The sequence below is a fragment of the Phoxinus phoxinus genome, assembly GCF_949152265.1.
Source record: "Phoxinus phoxinus genome assembly, chromosome: 15".
NCBI lineage: Eukaryota > Metazoa > Chordata > Actinopteri > Cypriniformes > Leuciscidae > Phoxinus > Phoxinus phoxinus.
In genome coordinates this window covers 27480662-27506726 of record NC_136890.1, presented here as the reverse complement: position 1 = coordinate 27506726, position 26065 = coordinate 27480662, and the positions used below count along the sequence as shown (strand labels likewise).

General features: G+C 37.9%; 1 protein-coding gene across 1 annotated transcript; it reads right to left on the bottom strand.

Annotated features, from left to right (window-relative positions):
• Positions 1-534: 534 nt before the first annotated feature.
• On the bottom strand, positions 535-24770 carry qsox1 (quiescin Q6 sulfhydryl oxidase 1). The gene is made up of 12 exons (XM_079637150.1): positions 24369-24770; positions 23123-23223; positions 21748-21796; positions 20968-21070; positions 20148-20238; positions 19757-19902; positions 17152-17283; positions 16104-16233; positions 10460-10582; positions 9183-9321; positions 5877-6053; positions 535-2156 (listed from the first exon to the last, which is right to left on the bottom strand). Exons 1-12 carry the CDS (start codon positions 24655-24657, stop codon positions 1279-1281), a joined length of 2358 nt encoding a protein of 785 aa, XP_079493276.1. The 5' UTR covers positions 24658-24770; the 3' UTR covers positions 535-1278.
• Positions 24771-26065: the final 1295 nt, after the last annotated feature.

The window sequence follows — 26065 nt, the reverse complement described above, 5'->3', positions numbered from 1 at the left end:
TGATCTATTCATTGAGACAAACGCACACAGCACTGAGGACACTGATAGGGGGAGTGATGCTCGGGCTTTGGAAAGGCTATGATCACAAACTTGATCACAGACAAGTTTACAGCGTTTGATTGAGAAATGAGGAAAATCTTCAGGAATGGCTGGAATACACTCCAAGATTAAATTCTGAAGATTTTTCAAAACACTAGTCACCAAACACTGGCCAACTTTCTATAAATGGTTACACAGCAAAAGTGGGGATGATAAACAAATGAGAACAATGTGTTCTAAAACCGTAGTTAGATGCCATCATACAGTACATGAAATCTGTCGACTGGACAAAATCTGGACAAAAGTTGTCGTGTATACCAGCCGTTACTTATTCAACTGACTGTCTACAGTAGGACTAGTTTGTGACGCACACTAACTATACGTTTTAAAGACACTGGAAATGTTATGCCAACATGGCTTTAAAAAAAAGCAAAGTATCTAATACCATGGCAGAAAAAAAACAATTGGAGTTTTAAAAACGATACAAGACGTTTTTAGAAAAAATAGTTTTAATCAGATTTTACCCAGCAAAGCACTTGCTCACCTAACAGGCACAAACCATAATGTCTGTGATTCTGATTGTTTAAGGTACTTGTTGTAGAGCTGATCTGCAATGCACATTCAAATCTTAAAATATTTTTGTGAAGAAAAGAAAAAAAACATTTTAAAAAAATCTAATATTTGGTCAGGAAGGCACCGTAAATGAACAGGCAGTGAGATCACGACAAAATTAAAATGGTTTAAACACACATACAGATGAAGGGGTGTATTTTCATTATAACCACAATCATAGAGCTGCTCCAAATTCAAAACAATATGCATTTAGTAAAATTACAAAATGGTTGGTGCTTTTAAAAATGATGTGCTGCAGATTTCGTTGAGTGGTCATTTAAAAACTCATTTTGTGGGATAAACAAATAAACACATTAATTCCGATTACAAAAATGTCATCATCAGATGCTTCTAAGAATGCAACTCACAGATGAAGTAAAAAAAAAATTAAAACTCAGACCACAAGCAGCCCTTCACGGACAAGTGCAGGGTCCGTAAAATGAGACTTTGGCATTTTTCCGCATTACCCTCTTAATTACCATAAAATCAAAACCAATACTTTGTAATCTCTCAATTTCTGTGCATTGTTTCTTTGGCACTGAAGCTGTCAGGTTCTCTAGTAGCCACAACTTGTGAGATTTGGTCGTCCCTGCTAAAAAAAGTTAAAGTTTACGCTGGAGCGATGCTCTAGGCCAGAGACAATTTAGCCCGTCGCAGCTTTATCCTCAGTTTAAAATACAGGTACATGGCGAGCAGACACATGATGGAGAGGAGGTACAGCAGGACACACAGGCTCACATCCAGCTTGGAGAATCCCACGCTGAGCAGGGACATCCAGCGCTTGTTTTGGGGTCTGGGGTACTCTTCTATCCAGAGGTTCCCTTCCTGGCGTCCCAGGTCTCGCTTCACCCTCCAGCCTCCCTCGAACTGGAGGTCTTCTGCATCCTCCTTCTTTTGCAGACTCCTCCGTCGCACTACGCCAGACATGGCTGCAGCTTGAAGGGCTTTGGCTTTATAGTGTTGGCTTACAAAGGAATCCAGGTCTACTATGTCCTCCTGGCGCTCCCGTAGTTTCAATCCCACAATTCTTGGCTTGTGTTGGGACTGCGGCCGCTGTGGCTTCTCCCACGGTGCCTGGTTATCGGTTGTGTCTGCTCCAGCCACCCCCATTCCCTCCAGCCCCGCAGGGTACGGCTCACCGGCCTGCTCCTCCAGTGCTGGCTCTTCCTCCTCCTCCTCCTCCTCCTCCTCCTGCTCCTCTTCTTGAGGCTCTTCGGCAGGGTGGTTGTCGAGAACCTCTCGAGCTCTCCGTTCCATCCCGCGCCCGGCTTTATTCTCCATCCGAGCGGCCGCGAGGCGGTTCCTCTGATGGATGAGAGCCTGGGTCTCGTCCTGCAGGTAGTCCATCAGAATGTGATCTGAAGAAAAGTAGTTTCGGAGGAAGGTCAGCACCTGCTCCTGGTTCCAGTGGTGCTCACCGGTCCTCTTTACACCATGACAGCTAGGACACAACTCCGGAGACGGCCACTGAATCTTAGGGAAATCGGGGTCCTCACTGAGTTCTCCTGTGTGAGATCAGAAAAGCAGAGTTTCATAATTCATAAACAGTGAAGAGGAGTTTCATAAACCAAATCAACCATAAATCAAAAGAGGAGTTTTGACAATGAACTACTAAACCACAACTTTCACACCAGAAATTGTTAATCCAAAGTAATTCTTGAAGCCTATTTTAACAAGAAATCTCATTCTCATTACTGTATTAAAAAACAACAACATGTCATGTAAATTGTAAAAAATGTATACATCAAGGTATTATTTATTGTAAAACCTTTATTTATCATGTTTTAAATAAAATATTTGGTGCTTATTAATTTATTAAGCACCAAATGAGAACAATTATTAAGAATGGACATTAAAAAAAAAACTCATAAGTAAATTGTCTGCACACTCTGCATGTATTAAAACAATGAGAATTTGAGGGCGAAACATGCTCAATTGTTGTGAAAATAATTCCATATAATTTCCCACTGCAAAATCCTAAAGGCTTCATTTATATATAATATTTATATCAAATCGATTATATATTTATATTTTAATGTGACCTGGACATGTTTTCATGAGATTCACCTGCTGTCAAACATTGCTTAACCCAAGGTTAAAACTGGCTTTAATCCAGGTTAATAAGACAAATGATCTCAGGGTTTATGGTTAAATTTAGTGGGAAAAGCCCAAATTAAATCAATTATGTTAGTCGAAAGCTTAACATATACCTGGAGAATAACACTTCATTTCCCAGAATGTTTTATTAGCTAATATAGGTAACCTAATATACTATATGATCATTCATTTCAAATGTTGATGCCAATATTTAGTTTTATAAAAGTATCTGAAAACAATATGTTGATTTTGATAGGTTTAATTAGTTCAGAACAAAATTAATTCTGTATATCAGAAAGTTATTGGGCATAATTAGTCAAAATAGAAAAAATGGTTGAGTAACTTTTGAATTTCTGTTGCAATTCCTCTTCCTGTCATTCAAAATTCAGAATTTTGCCCAACCTTGAGGTGCTGTGAGAACCGAGTGTGTGCGTGTGTGTGTGACAGGTCTAAAGACATGATCAATAGACCTGTGGGCTCTCCCAGAGGGAGGATCGTGAAGATAATAGATGAGGTTGGGGTGAACAACACACCCCACACCCCTCCCCATCCACATGCACACGCACCAGCCTCTTCTCTTCACACCCCCTATGAACATGCCACCATCTCCAAATTGAATATGAAAGCCAGCACCTCTGGGCTGCAGCTCTCCCTCTAATGAATTACTATTTTTTTTCCCGTCAGATGTTTTCCTTTCCTCCCTCCCCCCAAAAGCCACCCGGACGGAGGCATCCGCTAATAAATTGCTTGTGGCGGATGTCAGGGGGTGGCCGGGACACTACAAGAGGTGGCAGCAGCGGTTAGTTTACATCCCTCCCCCATCTCTTACGTAGATTAATCTGATGTATATATGCATGTGTGGACGTACTCTGCATACCGCACTTTACATAAGAGATACATCAATTTTACTATGCGTCTCGAGGAACCCGGGGGTCTTTATGCCTCGCACTGTGACAGCACTCATTTCTGGCTGTGATGTGATGCAATGCCTATGAAGATCTTACTTTTAATCATAGAGGCCTTCAGCACAGAGGTGACTTCAGCTGTAGCACTGTTCACATTGATACAAAAGCTTGCTGGGGCGGTGCATTAATATTCATGCGTGTGAATAGGGATAAAGAGCCGACACGTAGGACAGTTCCGGTAAGCGTGAGTGAATGCGAGTGCCGATGGGTGGGCAGGGCTCCGGTGTTCAGATCAAGGGTGGATTGGAGGACTTACTAAACAAAAGCAAAACTAAACCTCTTCTTGGGATTTTCAAAAGACCATAGAAACTGGGGAATTGGAGAGACATAGGAAGAGAAAGGAGCTACTATACTATGACTAATTCCCTACTAATTTTGTAGTATGCAAAAAATGCAGTGAAATAATATATGCCACAATGCAATATACCTGACTTGATCTGGCACCATGAAACTTATTTGTCTTCCTTCTGTAGACGTCTCCCCCTCGACAAGATGGCAGCAGCGCTGGGCTGAGGCCTGTTGCTTGGGCCTTTATGCCAGTTAAATTAATTGTGCAGCAGTGATACTAATAGGCCACTATTCATGCCTGGTTAGCTGTGTGTGTGTTTGTGTGCGAGATGGGAGGGAACCACTAAAGAGGCTCACGATTAGGAGGAGAAGGAGGGTCCCGCTTGGGGACCGAGAGGAATAAAGGGTGTTGGAGGGTGGGAGGCGGAGGAGGAGGAGTGCCACCCACCTCACACACACTCTGAGTTAGCCACTTGGGCCAGAGATTACAAAGCAGAGGAAGGCTTGATGCTGGCGGCGTGGCGTGTGCCACCTGCTGTCCCAGGCGTCTGGGGAATAGAGGGCCGCGTGCCCCAGGCAGGAGACACTGTTGCTGTATCAATTGTCAAGCGGCAGGAACGACTCTCCCGGGACACAAGAGACAGTAAGACCTAATCAGCAGAAGTGACAGGGGACCCAGAGACACAGAAGAGCCATAGGGGGACACGCAAGGGGGGACTTTTGTCCAATTATTCATGACTTCATGGCTGGTAAAACGGAACAGACGCTAAAGAGGCAGGAGACATCAAAAGAGGACAAACAAATGAATTAAGCAAGTGTGAAGAGAGGCAACTAACTCCCTTTATAGCTCTTCTGGACAACAGCCATGCAGGATGACAAGTTGTCAGAGAGATAACTAAGATTTTTAATTATTAAATGTCAACTCTGCAGACAGTTCTTTGCTAATAACTTTTATTAGTGAATTCTTATTAAAACTAAGGTAATAATGTTCTTATCAGAACACGATACACGAGTATAACTTCAAAATATAATAAAACATTTAGATTTAAATTAGTTAATTTAGCAGACCCATTTTATCCAAAGCGACTTGCAAAATAAAATAAATAAATAAATAAATAAATAAAACAAAATGATAAACTGAAAAATAAGGTGAGCAACAGAAGGTGTGAGAAATAGAAAAAAAGGATGTATGTAAGTGGAGGGATAGAGAAAAAGAGAGATAGACGGATAGAAGAGAAGAGGACAGCTGGTGTCTGCCCAGAGGATCGTCGAATTAAAGGGATTTAAAGGGAAGAAGCTGCACTGGTGCTCTGGAGAGGGAAAATCCACCCAAAAACTCCTGGTGTGCTCTCTTCTTTTCTCCTGCTCTATATTACGGTCAGGAGTGACAGGACTGAATAATATCCTTGATTAAAGATTATTTGTGCACACTTAAAAGCCATACCAAGTAAAACTTAAAATAAACCTGTCAAAAAAAAAAAAAAAGGTCTATTATGTTTTCAATTATGAAACGAAAGCCGATATACTGTTCAAAACGAAGTATACGAAGTATACTGTTCAGCTTTCTGCTCACATTAATATGTCCATAGTTCATTTTGTTGAATGAGACCTATTGTTACTGCTAGGATGCCTTTGTGAACTTGAGGGGAACTGACTTCATAAATCCACTAAATATAACCCTGACACCCGATGACTCCAATGGTTCAGAACGCATTTTAAATGCAGTGAATTAAATTGAAATGTGTAATTTCTAATTTTAAGTTAAAATAAATTTCAAAACACTGTCCAAATTTTGTTTTGGGGCCACTGTATGCATGTGGAGTGTTAGTCGTTAATGTGTAACACTTAACATTTGTTTACACTGAACATACTGACCTGCCAGGCGGTTGTTGACCCGGTTGTGGCGAGACCACAGCCAGAGGACAGCGGCAGACAACGAGGTCACATGATCCATGCTCTCCAGGGCCATACTCTCAAAGTGTTCTGCACAGGGCCTGCATCCGAAAAAACTGCTGACATAACCTCTCATCGCCTGCAACACTTCCTGAGGGTCTGAGATCGAGAGACAGAAAGAGAAGAAAGAAAAGAGGAAATGGACAAAAAGAGAGGAAGTTGAAAGTGTGATTGCAAAAGAAGCACTACCAACTTTGGGCGCATGAAACACATATAATATATATATGATATTATAATTAGTGCTGTCAACGTTAATGCGTTAACGCATGCGATTCATTTCTGTTTTTTTCCCCGGCATCTTTTGGCAAGCGTTACATCATAAGATCATGCTCTTATTCATGCAAATACTTTTAAACCATTCAAGTGTGACAAGACAAAAGAAAACCCGCTGTCTGTGAATGTCCAGTCTATATGTGACAGACAGCGCACCAGAATCGAGATCTCTTTCACGCTTGACTGAACAATAATAACACACACAATTATGCCACAATGTCAGTTTTGTCGAGTGTCCTCATAAGAGCAGTCTTAAATTAGTTAAATAAAATGTTAAATGAACGTAAAGAGTCGTGAGAAAATGGGATGTGTCAGATCTGGATGTGCGGCAGCGGCTGGTTTTAAAGGGACAGCAGCCACTAATGTCGTCTGTCATTAATGTTAAAGAAAGAACAAAAAGAACAGAGAAAATTACTTACTGTTCTTGACTAAAGAACTTTTGTAGCTTTTAATATTAATTAATCTATATTTCATTTATAATTTATGCAGTGCAGACTGTTTGATAACTATTCAATTTCTGTATAATACCTACCTGTTAGACAGGAAGGGCAGAGGTAAATAAGACATTTATTATGGGTTTACGTGAGGATTGTTTTAAGTTCCCTTAAATTAAAAGTTGTTATATTTTTTGAAGCCTAATAAATGCTAAAATTGATAGCTTTAAAAAAAAAAAATTGAGAAAAAAGAAAAAATCAATTTCATTGAGACATCAGTAGCTGTATTAGTATACTGGCCTTCATTCATAAAAAAAAGTATTTAAAATAAACTGTCTTCATGTTGTTACTACATTAATTTGAGGAGATTAACTGTGAAACATTCACATTATAAAAATATATTAAAAACTTACATTCATATTAATCTAGTTAATTTTTTAATCGATTGACAGCACTAATTATAATATAGCAATATTATATTTCATAACAACAACAATAATAGCAACCAACTGATAATAAATATTACTTTTACGATATTATTATATTACTTATATTGCTAACAAGGCATCATTTCTCTTAATTAGCTTCATAACAATATACCACATAATTTTACATTTAAAAAATAAATGATGCATAATATAGCATATGAACCTCTCCTGTAAAATATTGGTTTCTAATGCATGAAAACCTGTTAATTCAGACACACAGTGGGCCACTAACTAACCTCTCTCCGGACCCCAGATTACCCTAAGCATCTATTCTCTCGAACACAACACATTCTGAGGACAAGTCCCTGCAGGTACCAGGAGCGAGACAGGTCAGTTCTCACCCCAAACGCTCTCCAAGTTAGTTTAGTGTTGCGTTTAGTGCACTTCTTTCTTCTGTGTTTAGCTGGTGGACATAATCCAGAGCATTGCCAGTGGACAGATGGACACCCCGTCCCTGGCCTTCCATCTGCAGGTTACATGACCCCCCCTCCAACCGCTCGCACAAACACAAACACGCATCCACACGCTGATGCCCCCTCCGCTCTTCTTCCGCCCACTGTAAGCTGCTGGATTAAGTGTGAGTGGAGAAGCTGTGTTCACTAGGTTTTAAATTAACCCTTCAGATTCCAATAATCTAAACAAATCCCTCTCTTATACCTACACACAATTACATTTCCAGCAGCAAAACAAGGCCCAAGAATAACAGTGGCACACTGGTTTCCTGGAATGAGACACTCTGGTGTGTATTTGTATTGGATCAAGAGGGATTTTTCAACTGAATGCACCATAAATGCTTGAGGAAAGCACAGACGGCCACACACAGCCTAATACAAATGCATGTCCGCCTTCCTTACACAATAGACAGGGCTCATCTGTCTCCAAAGGGCCTTGAAGGTTGTGACACAGGGCAGCTGATGGCAGCTCTTGAGGTCACAAACAGGCCAAGATGGGCCACATAATTCAGTCCCAGCTTCTTTAGACCACTTACAGAGTTTCATTTACATAAGCCTGAAACGTATATGGCCTGTAGCAGAAACCGCACAAAAAAATTACAGATCAACAAAGCAGGCTGTGCAACATCTCCTGTCCTGACTGATGTTTCATTGATTTGTTCTTTTTAGCATATTGCATTTCTGAAAGATAGTGTTGCTTTTTACAAGCCTGAAATAATTAAAAAGTCAGCATGAAATCAAAATAGACCTTTTTAACTTTTTTAATTTTACATTTGTGCATTTGGCAGACGCTTTTATCCAAAGCGACTTGCAGTGGGCTCCACAAATATTGGCATCCTTGGTAAATATGAGCAAAACTGAGTGTGAACATTTATGTTTGCCATTCCTCCTTTTAGTCTTTCATTCAAAATATTCACAAAAATGTACCCTTTAATTGAAGATAATTTACACAAAATATAAATCTGGCATACATGAAATACAAAATTCGAATATTGTGCAAAAGTTCATTTATTTCAGTAATTCAACTTAAAAGGTGAAACTAATATATTATATAGACTCATTACATGCAAAGTAATGAGTCTATATAATATATTAGTTTCACTTTTTAAGTTGAATTACTGAAATTTATGAACTTTTGCACGATATTCAAATTTTTCGAGTTTTTACCAGTAAATATGGTTCTCTCCAAAATATGTGTGCCAAAATTATTGGTAAAAATCTAACTTTAGCATATTCCCATGGTATGTTTTTAAGTTCACCTTAGTGATCATGAACACTTAAGTGATAAGTCATGACTTCCTGTTTCGCTGGGCTCTAAATATGAAGTGAGTGACACAGGCCAAATTCCTCATCCATGACAATGGGACAGACCTGAGAATGCAGTAATGATGGGTGACAAAAGGCTAGTTACCAGAAGGTTTAAGGTTTAAAGCCTCACGAGAGACGGTCCATATCATCATTGTGTCTTTGAGCAAGACATTTGGAAGACGACTACTCACAATGTTCAAAAAAAAAGAAGGGAGCATTCTGTTAATAACTTAATGTGTGGTCTAGTTGAGGCGCTGTGCATATTAATAGTACCTGTGCTGCCAATTTCTTTAGCCTGCACCGTAAGCACATGGAAGAGTGTCCAAACAGCACATGGGTATCGACGGTATTGGGCTTGAGATCCCTGGCAGCCCACCCACTGAACACCATCAGGCAACACTGCATCGCTCGTCTTAAAAAAAACACACACATACAAAAATGGAGTCTCAATTGACTTGTGCTTCACTTAAACGACAAGAATCAATTGAAGTCAATCAATTTTCCTTTCAGTCACTCCTCAAATGAAGTAAGGTGGATACTGCAAATAAAGCAGGTATGAGTGTTACAGGAAATAAAAGGTCCTCAATCATATTTCATTTAATGCGTAAATAAAAGCAAATATCAGACAACATTTAAACTCTTTGGTTTGGAATGGATCCAGATCTCCCATTGGCCAGTCTCTTGTGCAGAGTCACTCAGCAGTTGATTGGTGGGCGTGTCTATAAGAGGCGATGATCTTGATGACACCAGCCCTTTTCCTTATGGAATGCCTTCCCACTTCCTCATTGATTCATTGACTGGGTGGCTAAAAGCTTATGACGTCACTAACTGCTCCAGAGTATGTTTGTGTATGTAGGCATGGAGCCTCATGACAGCATTATATAATCTCGTTCAACCAAAAATTAAAATTCTGTCATCATTTACTTATTTCTTCACAAAAGAATGTCAAAGGTGTTTTGTGTCCATACAATGAACGCCACTAGGGTCCAATGTTGTGTTGTACCCCATTGACTTTCATTGAACATTCTTCAAAATATCTTCTTTTGTGTTCTCCAGAAGTAAGAACACCTTATCAGCTTGGAACGACACGACAGTGGTTAAATGGTGACTGAATATTCATTTTTGGATGAACTATCATTTTAAGTAAACGCAGCTCTTTTGCCTAAATTTGAATATCTAACCATAGCGTATCATCACTATGCCTTAGCCTTATGAAATTGTTTTTATGCAGCCTGCATGTGATGTTGAATGTCATGGCTTGAAATTGTGCTTGCAACAGCTTAAATAGTTTAAATAAATGTTTTAATAAATTTAAATGAGTGACAGTATCCCAATACACTGACCTCATGACCCAAGTCTAAGTGGAGAAATGCTTACATCGAAGTATTGACAAAATCGGGTACCTTTTTAAATAAATGCAGTACTTTGCTATATCAAATGTCTGGTTGTCAAAATTCTTATTTATAATTTCTAATACAGTCATAAATGGAAATAAAAACCGAAAACCAGAGCACTTTCTGAGATGTTCTGCTCAGGTAAGCTTGACTAACCTGTACAGCATTGTCCAGCACATCTCTCAAACTGCTGTATCTGATCTCGGTCCCATTCTGTAGTTGTAACCAGTTGTCCACGATCTTCAGTGCACTCTTTACAGACGGACGACCTGGGAAATACTGCACAAACAAAACAAGCACACACAATCACACACTTGTGTTTGGGACCAGGCTAAGCTAAAGCATCTCATCATTTACATAAGTTCTTTTAAACCTAATAAATGTGACAGCTATTTCTGCAACGCCAGAAGCTGTTGTCAAATGGTGAGATCAACAGATTTGCTAATGTGCTACTAAAAGACGCTAAGTAACAGTGAAAGTACACATTTCAATGCTCTGAGTTACATTCATGAGAATATGTTCCTTTAAATATGCATATATATATACACACATACACACACACACATTGATCACAGTTACAGGACATGCTAACCTTTATTAAATGTTGTAAAAAAAATAATAATAATAACAATACTAACAACAAAAATAATTATTATGGTCATACTTTAGATTAGGGTCAAAATCTCACTATTAATAAATATTAGCTACAACTTTTGCCTCAATAAACTCCTAATATAAATAGTTAGTAAAGTAGTTGTTAAGTTTAGGTATTGGGCAGGATTTAGGGATGTAGAATATGGTCATGCAGAATAAGGCATTAATATGTGCTTTACAAGTACTAATAAACAGCCAATATCCTAGTAATATGCATGCAAATAAGCAACTAGATAATAGTGAGAATTGGACCCTAAATTATTAATGACACATTAACAATGATTAATGATAATAATAATTATTAGTATTATTAACAATTACATTACAAAACAATGATAATATATTATTCAAATGAAACAAAGATCACTTTTTAACATTATTATTTAATAATACAATTAAATATTAAGTCTTCGTTTCCCTTCTGTATTAAAAAGCAACACTGAATGTACTATTGGTAGATGCACTTCTTTCTTACACCAGTCACTGCAAATTTTATAGTGTTAAAGAATGTGTGTGTGTGTGTGTGTGTGTGTGGAAGACTCTAGAAGCTCAGTGAAGTAATGACCAGCCTGAGCCATGTGGCACGAGGGAATGGACAGATTCAATGGCCCTGGACGGACGCCAGTGCTGACCTTACAATTCTGTGTCTGAGCTGGGGCCACAAAGCCAACGCTAACACTCCGTCATGGCCCCATAAACACAGCCACATTAGTGCAGGCCAATGCCCGTGTGTGTGTGTGTTTGTGGGGAGGCCCCACAGGATCCCAGAGGTGCACCTTTCTTTGATTTGTGCTCTTGCGTCTTTTCAATTTTCCTGTGGCCATCTGTTCAGCATGGTGCGGCCTTCTATTCATCACCCTCTAACAGGATCTCTATTAAAACGCAGCTCACTTAAAAAGGCCTTGCAGAGATTTACTTAACCCCAACGCCCCACTCCATTCTGATTTGTTTCCTTAATCTGGGAGATTCGGCCATTGAGAACGCAGCCAAGGAGGAAAGCTAATCAAAGCTGCACAGGTGGGAAAAGTAGAAAGTCTCTGAGTGTAAGTGTGTGTGTGTGTCATTGAATAGATCTGTGCACTGGTCTGGCCTCTAACTAGTGTGAAAAGCTCATTAACAGACCTGGATGCTGAAGAGGGTAATCTGGGATTGCTCATACAAAAGGCATTGTTCAAAACTAGGTGAAAACTCTGTTCTGAATCTCTGCAATCAAAACAACACGGCCTGTGTGAATGACTCTCCAGGGTGCTGGCAGCTAGTGAATGAGAGGCTGTGGAATCATTCTGTTATGCTGCAAAGTCTCTTTAAGAGTTGCATGGAGAAAGTACACAGATACAAATCCTAATGGACTCGATATTTGGTCTGGTTAATAGTTAATAAAGGCGAAGTAAAGAAAACTGCAGTCAACTGGCTCACACGCTTCGATATACACTGGCCACAAAAGTATTTGGACACTTTGGCAACACATGCAATACCATTACCTTAAAAAAAAAAAGAAGAAAAAAAAGAAATTAATTATTTTATTCAGCAAGGATGCATTAAATTGACCAAAAGGCACAGTAAAAACTTTTTTTTTTCTATCCTAAATAAATGCTGTTCTGTTGAATTTTATATACATGAAAGAATCCAGAAAAAAATCTGTCATGGTTTCCACAAATATATTAAGCAGCGCAACTGTTTTGAACATTGATAATAATAATAATAAGAAATGTTTCTTGAGCAGCAAATCAGCATATTAGAATGATTTCTGAAGGATCATGTGTCACTGAGTAATGATGCTGAATATTCAGCTTTGTAATCAGTTTTTACATTTTAAATGACATTTTAAAGTATAATAAAATAAAATAAAAATTCGCAATAATATATTACAGTTTTTACTGTATTTTGATGAAATAAAACAAAATAACTTGCATACATTTTACACTACCGTTCAAAAGTTTTGTTGGTATGTCATTACATTTTCTACCAAAATATTAACCAAGTCGCATTTACTTTAGAGAAATGTAGCACAAAAGCAAAAGTTTGTTTTTAATTACAACAGGATAACATGTCACAATGAGGTTCAATTAGTAAAAACACTTGAAATAACAATGAACAATACTTATTCAGCATTTATTCATTATACTTTAATGTTAATTTCTACATTTATTAATACACTAAAAAAGTTTTGTTAATGTATTATGATATTGAACATGACATAATTACGAAAAGTATATTTATCAATTAACATTAACAAAGTACAACAGTATTTATAACTTTAAATAATCTGTTAGTTTATAAATCCTAAACATTAACTAATATTAAAGAATTAAACCTTATTGTACAGTGCTATTGATAAAACATACATGTATATACAGTATACAGTATCACAACATGATACTGTATTTGGTTGTCAAATGTTACATGCCCATAGTCAATGTGTGAACTTGAGGGAAACTGACTTTACACAACTACTAAAAATTGGACCAGTTTGTTAAAGTTAATAAATGGCACAGAAAAGTACTTTTTTTTTTTTTTTACTCTGCTAACTAATGCAATAACATTCAGACATTTTTAAGAGTGACTTATAAATACTTTTAGGGACCTCCGTAGTGGTTATCTTTTCAAGAAAAGACAATGTTTTCAAAGACACCCTGATATTCAGACAGTTTCTCGAACAGTATTTTCATTATATCCAGTATTTTTAAGAGTATATATAGCCTCTGCGTATTTCATTTACCAAAGCAGGGATATAGATCACTAACCACAAACAGCCCTTTCCAATCACTGTCCTCACTGATACAGCTCCCCGCTCTCCCTTCTTCCTCCCCTCCGGACCATGACAATCCACTTCACCCTAGCAATATGTCATCTCCAATCCGATTAGTATCAGCATTCAAGAAACCACAGTCTCTCTCTCTACAGTGGTTCAAAAGAGAAGGCATCTGTTGGCCAAGCCCGAGGAAGACCCCCGTTTAATCTCACCCTCTGGGACTCATATACAAGTGGGCCATGTAAAAGCCATCTAAACTGTTCCCCTGTTATCACGGTGACGGCACTAACCAACAGCAGGTGCTAGGCGTCCCCCAACATTAGGGATCTCTGAAAGTTGTTCGAATGAAAACAGGAACCGCAGGATCAGACATTTAGGACACCGTGCCCTGAGATAAAAGATGGAGGCACGGCTGGATCTGGACCTCAAATTGCCTTCTAATTCCTTGTTTTATTCTCTCCCTCTTGCGTGGCAGGAAGCCTCTTTCAAGAAAGCAGGATAAAGATGGGTAATCCTAAAGCCTCTCTGTAATGCTCTCATGTCTCCAAGATCCACTCTTTTAATCCTGAAATACATGTTCTGATTCATACAAATCCGGATTGTGCTGCAAACCCAGATACGTTAAGCAACAGCGTGACCGAGGAAAACACTGCCGTGTCCAACTCCACTCTGGCAGTAAACCGCTGTGCTATATATAGTATACTGTATATATATATATGTGTGTGTGTGTGTGTGTACTGTATATATATTATATATACAGTATACACACACACACACACACACACACACACACACATATATCTATACACACATACATTTTTAAATAATAAAATAATAAATTAAAAATTATAAAATAAAGATAGAAAACAGCTATTCTTCACATATACTGTATCTTATGCATATATTTTTGTTTGTCATTTTAAAGACCCCAGGGTCACCTGGTGCAGGAGAAGGTTCAGGACGAGAGGGCAGGTTCACAGGATTACCCCATTACATCAGTCTGTCTGCATTCTAAGCATCTTAATCTAAAGCACCAAATCTGTGGGCAGACAACCTACGGTAACTGTGTTTAGCATTCAAGCCACTGTACAGATCTTCAGCTCAGAACACGGAGTGTGTGTGTGTGTGTGTGTGTGTGTGTGTGTGTGTGTGTGTGTGAATGTGCTTGTTCCTCCGTGCCACCATTAATCTCTCCATGCTTTGCTTTAGTGGGGTTAAACACTTCCTCTTCACAGAGTGTCAATTAATGCAGCCATCGTGTCTGTTTAACAAGGCAGCTCAAAAGAGCAGGCCAAAAACAGCAAGGACACTCTGAAGAGGCCCAGCTAACACTAGAATACCAGAGGGAGCCGGGAATATTGACAAAACTAACCACAGTTAATGGGAGGCCTGCCCAGGGCCCCTGCCACTCCTCCAGGCATCTGTGTAGACCTTCCCTGGAGAGCCCTAAATAATCAGAGAGATTGGCAGTGCTACGCTGGACGGACGCAAAGCCAGCGAAAGGTCATTGTCTCAGACCTCATCAAAGAGATCCGTGGCACGTGTCTGATCCAGTAGAGAACGGTAAGAGAAAGAAGAAAGACAACATATAGAGAATATTCGAGTGAATCTCAATGTTAAGAAATGTTCAATTTATATTTCACCCTCATAATCAAAAAATATATAAGACATTATATTTATTATCATTAAAATAAGGTCACATAATACCATGAAACCTTAATTTCATATGTATTTATTTGATTGCGAGGTGAACATTTCTTGTGAGAAAGATTGTGAGGAAACGATAGAACAGTACACCAATGCAGTGAAATACCCAGAAACAAAGAAATATTATGAATAGTTAAATAACACAAATAATTATGCTTTTAGTATGCACTGGATGTTTTTTTAATTGCAGCCTAAATTATTTTCTTCTCATTAAATTTTTTTTTTTAAATGAAAAAATGCAATATTTTCAGCTATTTGATCAGTGTTTTAAAAGGAAAAGGAAAATGAAAACGGAATACCTTGGATGTATTCTTAAATGTCAGAAAATAACATCAGCAGTTTCACATCAAGTGCACATGTTGCTGTGAAACATTTCAGCATCAAGCTTGTATTACCGCTGTACCATTTTTGGTATAATTGCTATTATATTTTCTCCCTGAAACACCCATTTGACCATATGTTTTACTTTCTAAAATCTGACTGATCTCAAAGATCATTTAAGTCCACAAGCACTGAAAATCTTTGTGCTAAGGGCTGAAAAACACCTCTTAGATTGAAATATTCAGTGTATCTCCCTCTAGTGGTTTGTCATGTGAACTGACTTGGCTGATACAGTTGCCATGATATAAAAGCATAGATATTTAAAAAACTAGATATTTAATGTTTGTGTTTACTGATGTGACTCACCTTAGCCAGTACATGTATGTACTTTTTGAGTGCAGTCAGATCGTCTCCACTGATGGTGATGTGACCAGACAGCTCTACACGCAGAGAATAATGCAGCGCTGATTCCAAATCAGACATATACACACTCGTCCTAAATACACACACATAGAAACCTCTGTAGGACAATCGCTGACATTATGTGTACCATCTAAATCATGAGAGGCAACTACGAAAGTCCACATGATTTGATTTGTTAACACCTTAAAGGGATAGTTCACCCCAAAATTAAAATAATTTACTCTCCCTCATGCATGCTATCCCCAACACGATCACTTCTTGCGTACATGAGACCCAATGAGGTTCATTTTAGCATGTTATGAATGCACAAGCTTCTGTGATTACCATATGTGATGGCTTACCATTTGCTCTATGCATATATGGTGTCGGCGTTAACACTTCTCGTTTACTTTAAACGGGTGACAACATGCGCTGCCGAACTGAATTGTGGGTTCCGTTGCGCCGCATCACAGCTTGTGGCAGAAGTTTAAAAGTTTTTCGACTTTTCAAGCGCCAATGTAGGTGTCGACCAATCAGATCGCCTAGCGCAGACGCTTGCCAAAAGCGATCATGCAACACTGAAAAGGAATGTGATTGGCTGCTGTCACTATAATGGTCGCATCAGCACCAAGTTTCAGACACGCCCTCCGTCAAGCGTTGTCGCCCCGTGCGAATGCAGTGTTAAGGGTTTGAAACGATATGAGGGTCAGTAAATGATGACATTTTACATTTTTCGGTGAACTATCCCTTAAACAAATGAAGCTTTGATCTATGAATGTTTAAATATACATATTTGAATTTTCATTAACTAATGATTTGTTAAGTGTAATAAGACTTAATAAAAATTAGCATCCTGTAACAACTTGTTCAGTGCATTTATCTAGTCACCATGTAAATAATTAAATTATGCATTAATATGTAAATTATGTGTAAATGTGGGAAGACAATGAACAATTTAGAGGCTTAAATGGCTCAATGGTTGATTACTGTACGTCAGCTTGTGTGCACTAACTTGTTAAACGGTCTCCATTCCTCTGTTGAGTTATTGATGGGATCAGTGATGGCAGTCTGGTGTTTGCCTGTCCGCACTACCCCTGGCAACCTCTGGAGGGCATATGAGTAGAAGGTACGAGCTTCACTGAGTCTAAGAAGGGAGGAGAAAAAAGAATTAGGGTCACACAACCACTAAACATGACTAAGTATGTGACAACATTTGACAAAAGAATGTGGAGTGGTGGTCATGTCTGTCAGACTCCAGAAGAGCTCAACATCCATGTCTATAGAGCTGCTGCTGTTTGTTGAATCCGTTCATTTTAGGACAGGAATTAAAAGAAGAGTTAAGGTTAAGGTTATAGGATCTGGATTAGAGCGAGAGATAGAGTATAGGCAGTCACTCTACTTCCAAATATAACTACTTCCCTACTTTACAGTATGCAAAAATCAGTATGTCAAATGAGTAGTATGTCAGTAAGAGATATATATATATATAACTGACCTTATCTTACTATTTGGCATTATATCTGCCACTGTACCACTGGCTACCACAGTCTCTAGTCTAGATATTAAACTGACTCCGGAATTCTTGACACTCCAATTCAAACCTTTCTTAAGAATTCTGGAAATGAGTAATGTTAAAAAGCTATTCTCCCCCCCAATTTTTTTTAATTGTGTCTAGGAATGCATTGTGAGCTTATACTCCCATGTCTCACTTCTCCTGTTTTCCACTATCATCCATTTACCTTTCTTCCTCGGATGAGCAGATGGTGGGTGTGGTGTGCTGATGAGATGTCATTACTGATCATTACCCTCTTCACTAACCCTGGCAATCAAACAATAAACACCACTGTGCATTCCTGAGTCTCTCGCACAGGCGGACACACACTCCCTCATCTACCCAAGCTTCAATCAACCCTCGCCGGGGAGCCGGGGCAAAGCCTGAGGTCCCCAGGGTCTGACGGCACGCTTCTGAGACCACGAGGACCTGTTCCACCCGGGGGAGATCGTGGAGATAGTGTGTGTGTGTGTGTTCGTGTTTTTGCGCATGCTACACAAGATCAATCACGCATTCAGACCTGACGGCACGCCATCTGTTGCTCTGCAGAGCAGGGACTGTTTGGCAGGTGAAACGCAAAAAAATGAACACTATTGTTTCGGTGTAGAAGATTAAAACCCCCTCCACACACATGCGCACACCATCAAGGAGGACGAAAACAACATAAGCCAACCATAAATCATTTCTCTTTTGCATTTGTCATCTAAAGAGCCCCACACCCGTGCCAAGTTATTTTTCTCAAACAAGCATAACAAAGCAAGCAAACCTCTGATTTATGCTCCTGGTTAGAAATGATTATGAAAGCTCTGTGATCTTGAATAATGGCATGTATTAAAACTCTGTTGTCTCATTAACATTGCCAGATGTTGTGGAGATTTTTTCCTGCGATGGCTAATGATCATAAAACTGAGAAGATGGGATCAGGCAAATGCTAAATACTTAATTATAAGAATCGAAGAGTTAAATGGCTCAGCTCTAGCTCATGCTTATGCACCAAGAAAGAGAGTTTAAAGGCGAAGTGTGTCATTTTTTTGTTCTTTCCTATTTAAATCTATATGATTTTTTTCAACTGTTTTGTAAAAAAAACAATCTTGAAGTCTGGTTACTTAGAAAAGTAACAGCACACTTGACTTGAGGCATCGTTCATGCCTGTAGCACAAACAGTACAGAAAAAGTTAAATATTGAAGTTTAATACTTTTGTATGATAATATTAAGAATGAGCATGAGCAATAATAATAGTTAGCATTAAACAGGTATCCCAAATACTTCCCTCATCTGTCATATGACCACATTCTTTAGGCAATTATCTACACATCAGTCTCTTCACATCCTGCAATCGCTAAGTTAAGTGGTCTAAATGTATTTATTTATATATATATCAGTCCGAATGCAGTGATACGATGTCCTACGTATCTGTCAACATATGTACCTCCGCGAACCCTGTAGGCGTAGACATCACACTTCAACAGCGCGTTACGTAAGGCTATGCAGAGTAAGAAAGACGTCAGTCACGAGCACCGCAAGCGAAACGACAACCTTTTACAGTTCCTCCTGAACCAAAACAATGAGCTTATGCTGCGCTCACGCCATAACTACCGTAATTTGAAAGAGATGGAAACTTGTGAAGTTATACTCGGAGCGGTTTGCGTTTCAATGGCAACACGCAACACTATAAACGCTGATTGCGATCATCTATCATCAGCAGTCATGTGGTACAGGTCAGCGCTCTAAGTTGTTTAAATTCAATATTATTGTGATGTTATTTGCTTTAAAACATGCGGTTTAACGTCATCTCTCGTCTCATGACGCTTTGCAAACTCTGCTTTGTGTGTTCATGTGTTTTGAAGGAGGGGTGGCTTTTGAGACGCTCTGAAGGGAGGGTGGGATCATGCTTTCAAAGCTAGTTTGCTATTGCTTGCCGCTCCAAAAATTGCCTACCCTACCTTTAAATTACATGATTTACTGTAAATTTACTGAAAATTTCCATGAAATCAGTCAATGCAAAATCATGTAAACTGATTTTACATCTGCTGTAGAGATGAATGAAGGAAATGGAGCACTTACACTTTCATTCTACAGATGTATCTGGACGAGTAGTACAGGTAGCAGGAAGGAAAATCGGTCACACCAAACCTGGACACCAAACTTGTCTCTGTGTCCAAAACCCTGCGCACAGCTATGTTCTCATACTGCAACAAATCCAATGTCACCTAAAGAAAAGAAAAATTCAACGTCACTTAAGAAAAGTATCTAAAAATCTAATCTAATCTAACATATTTGTACATTTTGAAAAATCCTATTCAACAAAGCTTGAAAATACATGGAAATAATTATGAACAAATTAGTCTCTAAATCTATTGTTTTGTGTTCCATGAAAGGAATACGAACTTATATATAATAATAAATAATGAAATGAATTATAACTTTAAATCATATCTGTGTAAACTGATCTCACCTCTCTCCCCACATAGGAGTTTTTCCTCTCAAACACAAGAACGAGGTGCTTTACATTGTTGGTCTGAAAAAAGTTGTCGATCTCTGCCTCACTGTGGAGAGAAAATGTATTATAATCAAATAAGTAAAGATAATGTAATGCAAACCAGTCTATAATGAGGACACGGTCTGACTCTATAGTTTGCTCATATCCTACCTAGAGAGTTTACTAAAAGCAAGTCTTGAACTAATTTAACCATGATGCAAAAACATTTTTAACACATAATATATATATATATATATATATATATATATATATATATATAAATTTGTGATATGAAGGGCATCCGACGTAAAACCTGTGCCAAATCATGTGTGTGTGAAGCAGACCCTGCAAATGAGCGGGAATAACGCTAAGAAAAAGATACTTTTTTTAAATGAATCAAAACCCTTAAATCCCTCTCTAAACTATTTCTGACATTTCTGTCCTTTCTCTGTTTATTGGCTTTCAGAAGACAAAAAGTTTTTATTTAAACATTTCCTGCAATGATTTGACAGATGACACCAGAATAGAGAAATAAGTATCAAATCAAGTTTATGGTGTGTCCTTTTCCTTCCCTATGAGCATATGAGTGTCCTTTTGCACAGCAATGTCAACTAAAAGCTCACAAAACCAACATGTTCGCTGACCCTATCGCTTTTTTACACTACAGAACTTATTTAATCAACAAAGAGAGGATAAAAGATGAGATTCAAGTCCAAATTTTTAAGATTCAAAGTGCAAATACAAATGAAGATATGCTTTAAAATCGGAGTAGAAAAGAAAGACATTGTGTTCTAACCTAGCTGTCTCTAAAGGTGGACAAGCTGGTGGCCAAGCCTCATGTTGCTTCTCCAATTTATCGATAATGTAGTGCCGAAGGCCTCTCACGTCCCTCGAGGATCCTACATGGACATTCAAAACATGTTCATACATTGATAAAGGTTATCATGCACAACACAGATCTTGATTAAGATATTGGATTGGATATTAAAAGGGATAGTTCACCTGAGAATGACAGTAATGGTAGAGGAAAAGATTTTTAGTGTATAACAATGTAAATTTAGGGCTGTTTCTCACACTAAACTGTCATGAATTCAAAAAGACTCTGGTTTAGTATTATAATACTTTTTGGGGACTAAGACCGCAGAGGTTAAGCTACAAACAATCAATATTCCTGACTTTGATAGACTGGGTTGTAAATGTTCTGTCATGCTTTATTTTCGGTCAGTAAAATACTAGCGCTAAAAATGTGACCACAATAATCTGTGTGAAAAAAAGACAACAGTTGCTGTGGTCTTGCAAACAACCAATTTAATAAACAATATACTGTGAGATATCCAGCTTGCTTTGACTACATGTGGAATTTCTAGTTCCTCTTCCCAAATTCCTTACAGTCTATTTTGGCTGGAACAGTTTAAAACTTTGAACATCCTGAAATGTGGGAATGTTTCTTATAGACGGAAGAATGTCATAAGGGTTTTGGAACAACATGAACATTAGTAACTGAGAGAAATGTTTTCATTTTGGAGTGAAAAAAAAAAAAAGAATAAAGGAAAGAAATAAAGAAATAATTGTTTACCACTGAACTGCTGCCCCATGGACTCATTGCTCGAAAAAGCAGGGAAGAACTGAGAGAGACAGAGGGAGATCATTAGCTTTGCTACTTGAGACCTTCACATCGGTTGCCTGCGGAGCCCCACTGACAGCTTTAGTCAACAGTTCTTCCTTTTAACCCCCCCAGCCCACCCCTCCACCCCTTAAAATTCATCAAAGCTGTGGACGGTATAAGAATGACCACTTTATTTTACAAGACAAGAACACAAACTCGTACTAATCAAAATCCAGATGCAAAAATACCCAGACAGTTGAGGAACATGTAGTGATGATTTCAGGATGTTTTCTTGAAGGAAACTGATGACAGATCATAATTCAAGGAATGGCAACAGCTGAATGTTTACATGGAGAATGGACAAAGAACTGACAGATTCTGTTACATCAGTCCGTCCCTCTGGCTTCAGAATAGCCCAGACCCATAGTGCATGACTGAACAAAGAACAGTTATTCATAAATAAAATGGATTCATCTGTGTGGAAAAACCTCACAAGTCAAACTATTGCAATCTGGGCCTCATTCATGAAACACAAGCAGAATGAATTTCTGTGTCAATCATTTGTCGTGGCAGCAACAATTTAAGAATGGTTTTATGAAAAATGTACAGACAGTTTATTCTTATATTTCATGAGGCCCAATAAACGCAGTCTACCATTTTTAAAGATGATTTTATAATATCTTCATTTCCATTTATTATCAATTGGAGTATACACACATTCACATACTTAACACTGATATTTTATAAAATATGCATAATGTGTTACACACAAGAGAAAATTGTATTGCTCAGATGTTGCTTACATTTTCAGAGTTCGGAACATATTTCATTAAATATCAACTTTGTTTTGTCAGCATTGCATAAAATTATGAAATATCACAATCATTCAAAAGTTTGAGGTTGGTAAGATTTTTTAAAAGTGTGTTATGCTCATCTACATTTATTAGATCAAACGGTTTTATATTTTAATGTATTTCACAATGTAATTTATTCCTGTGATGGCAACGCTGAATCATTACTCCAGTCTTTAATGCCACATGATCCTTCAGAAATCATTTTAATATATAATCATAAAAATTTTGAAAACAGTTGTTGCTAAATATATTTGTGGAACATATTCTTCCATTAATAAAAAGTTCTAAAGAACAGTATTAATTTGAAATATAAATAATGTAACATGTATTTACTGTCACTTTTCATCATTTTAATGCATCAACAAAAAGAAAATCTTACTGACCCAAAACTTTTGATCAGTAGTGTATTCTACAGGGGGAAAAAAACATTTGCAGGTTTCCATTACAAGTAAAACAACCACAACAGTAATTGTACTCTAACTGCACACTACCTTCAGTGTGGGATATCCTGTGATGCCGAAATTGGTGCAAACTTTTCTGTTGCTTTCATCAGCACAATCAATAGCAGCCAGATCCACAGCAGGCTTCCATTCTACAAAAGCAACACGACACAGAATGCTGAGTTTATGAAAATGAATAAATGCACAGAATGGGATTGATAACGTTTTTGCAAATCAATTTCAGTTGCATGTAAGGTTGCAAAAAGTAAGTTTCAAGTTTAAAGGCGGTGTTATAACAACATATGCTCCAATAACCTTTCACAAAGGGGACTTCCAGGAGTCTGCCAACAAGTGTTTTTGATGAACAAAAATACCATCAGCCTAGATTAGCATCTCCAAAACCTCAAAACTAGAGCAACAGAAGAGGAAAAAAATATATGTGCACCTCAATGTGGTGGTGGTGTCTCAAAACCTAAATGAACTGCCTATTATATGGAATCAAATTGATTGACTCTGAAAGCACCAATGATGTCTGGCCAGGTAGTCATAAACCCTACTCGGACTGGACTAGTTTAACATGGAGAGGTGGGGTAAAGTAATTATTACCAGAGCTTTTATGTGATTTTCACTTGGCAGACAGCTGACTATGTCACGTGATACACACTATTTAAGCTCACTATTGGTAGCTCACTTGGCATGTCACTCACTCGTTTACTTGGTAGACAGCTTAAGTTTTGAGACATTGCTTGTGTATAGGTCAACGCCTTTGCACAAAGTAGGCAGCTCACTAGGACATTATATCACCTAGCTGTCTGTGTCCAACTGAGAAAGACTAGCTTAACAGCTTAGTGAAAAATAATTGAGTTTATTATTATTACAAGTTGCAAGTTGAAGGTTTTCAATGAGTCAGAATTCAATGTGTTGCATCAGATACAGCAGGCTAAAACCTCTCACAAAAACATCACATTCGGAAAAAATGATTTTTAAATTATGAAAAAGTGATTTTAACTAGCCGAATGTGTTTAAAATGTCCTTTAAACCCTGTAGAATATTAGGCTACTGCCATATTGTGTTTATTTTTGCTAACAGTGGTGGCTAATGATAGGCTACCAACAATGCCACAGTTTTAGTATTGTAGTAACAAAAACAGTAACTATGATATTTCGGAGGAAACCGGTTACCATGGTAAATGATATTGTAAAGGAAGTCGACTATTTTGCACTGAGGCTCAGGACAAGAACAGCATTTTAACTTTGCTACAGTATCTTCATGGTGTGGAAATACAGCGCATTCTTACCTTTAATATCTCTGGCGAGGCTTTTCCAGGTGGGTGAGAAGGCGACACAGTGTCCGCACCAGGTCGCGTAAAACATCACGAGACGAGCCGCGCTGGAGTTATACAGCACCGAGTCCACATTCTCCGGGGATAAAATAATAACTTGATCCGACGCTTTATACAGCCCAGCTTCGGCGATTAAAGGACAAATGCTTAAAAAAGAAATAAAAGCACATAAAAAAGAGTTAAATGGATTTAATTTGTGTTTTGTCGTGTAACAAGACGTGGCACCGCAGCTCCACCGCGCCATCTTCCCTTATTTCAGCTCAAACTAACAAACTATTAGAAAGTGATAAAGTTTACTGTGACTGGTCACACCACGTTCAGCTCCCTCCCACTTAACTGTACTCATCGCTCTCTCTCTCTTTCTCTCTCTGAACTCTACTTCATAGCAAAACAAACCAACATGTTTTTAACACTTTTATGTCACGGTCGGTTGATTTTCTTAAACTAATATATTTGCGTTGCAGTGGTTAGTTTTAAATAACCTAAACTAACTTATAGGCTACAGAATGTTCCATAATGGTTTTAATGAGTTTCAAAAAATAAAACCTAAAAAGAACGTTCCTTAAACGTTATTATTTAGGTTTCAAATAACGTTCTGTGTTGTTGGGTTTCCGCTTAATCTGTAATGTTGTAACAAAGTTCATGTCCTAAACCCGTCTCCCTGGCCTACCCCTAAACCCCTACCAATAACTCCCTAAAACCTAAACCTGGTCATAAGCATAAACTTGACATAAACTGTAAACTTGTCTCTTAAATCTGATTGGTTGATTGAAAAGTTGTTCCAGGATCAACAAAGATTATTGATCCAGGAACATGTTGTAGGCTACTTGGTGAAGCTATGTCACAGACCCATCTGTTCAATCTTAAACAAAATAAAACGTTTAAAACCATGGCAGTCTCAACAAAGAGTGAAATATTATTATAAACAATAATAATAAAAAGATATCCATTGTACACAAATTTAAATCGTCCCTCAGTTGTGCCGTTATTGTCACCGCGAACCTAATCTTCTAACGTGTTTTCAAATATTCTGAATAAGTAGGCTACCAATTGTATTATTTACAGACTTAACATGGAGGGAGGCATATTGTATTCCATGAAATTGCTAAATGCGCAGGTCCTTTTTTCCCCCTTACTACAAGAAAAAGCCACACTCTAATTTTTTTTCATTCCATCAATATCCTTTTTTTTTAAAATCACAAATAATTTAAGAACATACATTTGTAATAAATAAACAATATTTTCATGACTCATCAAAACTTTTTGATCTTTTGTCAAATCAACTTAAATAATAATGTGGTTCAGATAACAATATTTTGAGTTTCTATTTATTAAACCAATCTCTTTTGTTCTATTAACTTAAATGTATTATTTCAATGAAATCAAAATTTTAAGGCAACCAGAAAACGTCATTTACGTTAAACTAATAATATATATTTTTTACAGTGTAGGTTTAGTCGTTCCTGTAGGTCTGTATTGACACCTTGATCTATTCGTTTAGATTCACCCTTTGCTCAAATATTGACATATTGCATATGCGCATCTAGTCCAAAGTTTCTGACTGGGCACATTCCACCCAGGCAAACTTTAAATCAATGTTGATACTGAAAGAGACCGTGGTTCACTTTTGGAGGATGAAACGGTCATTTTTA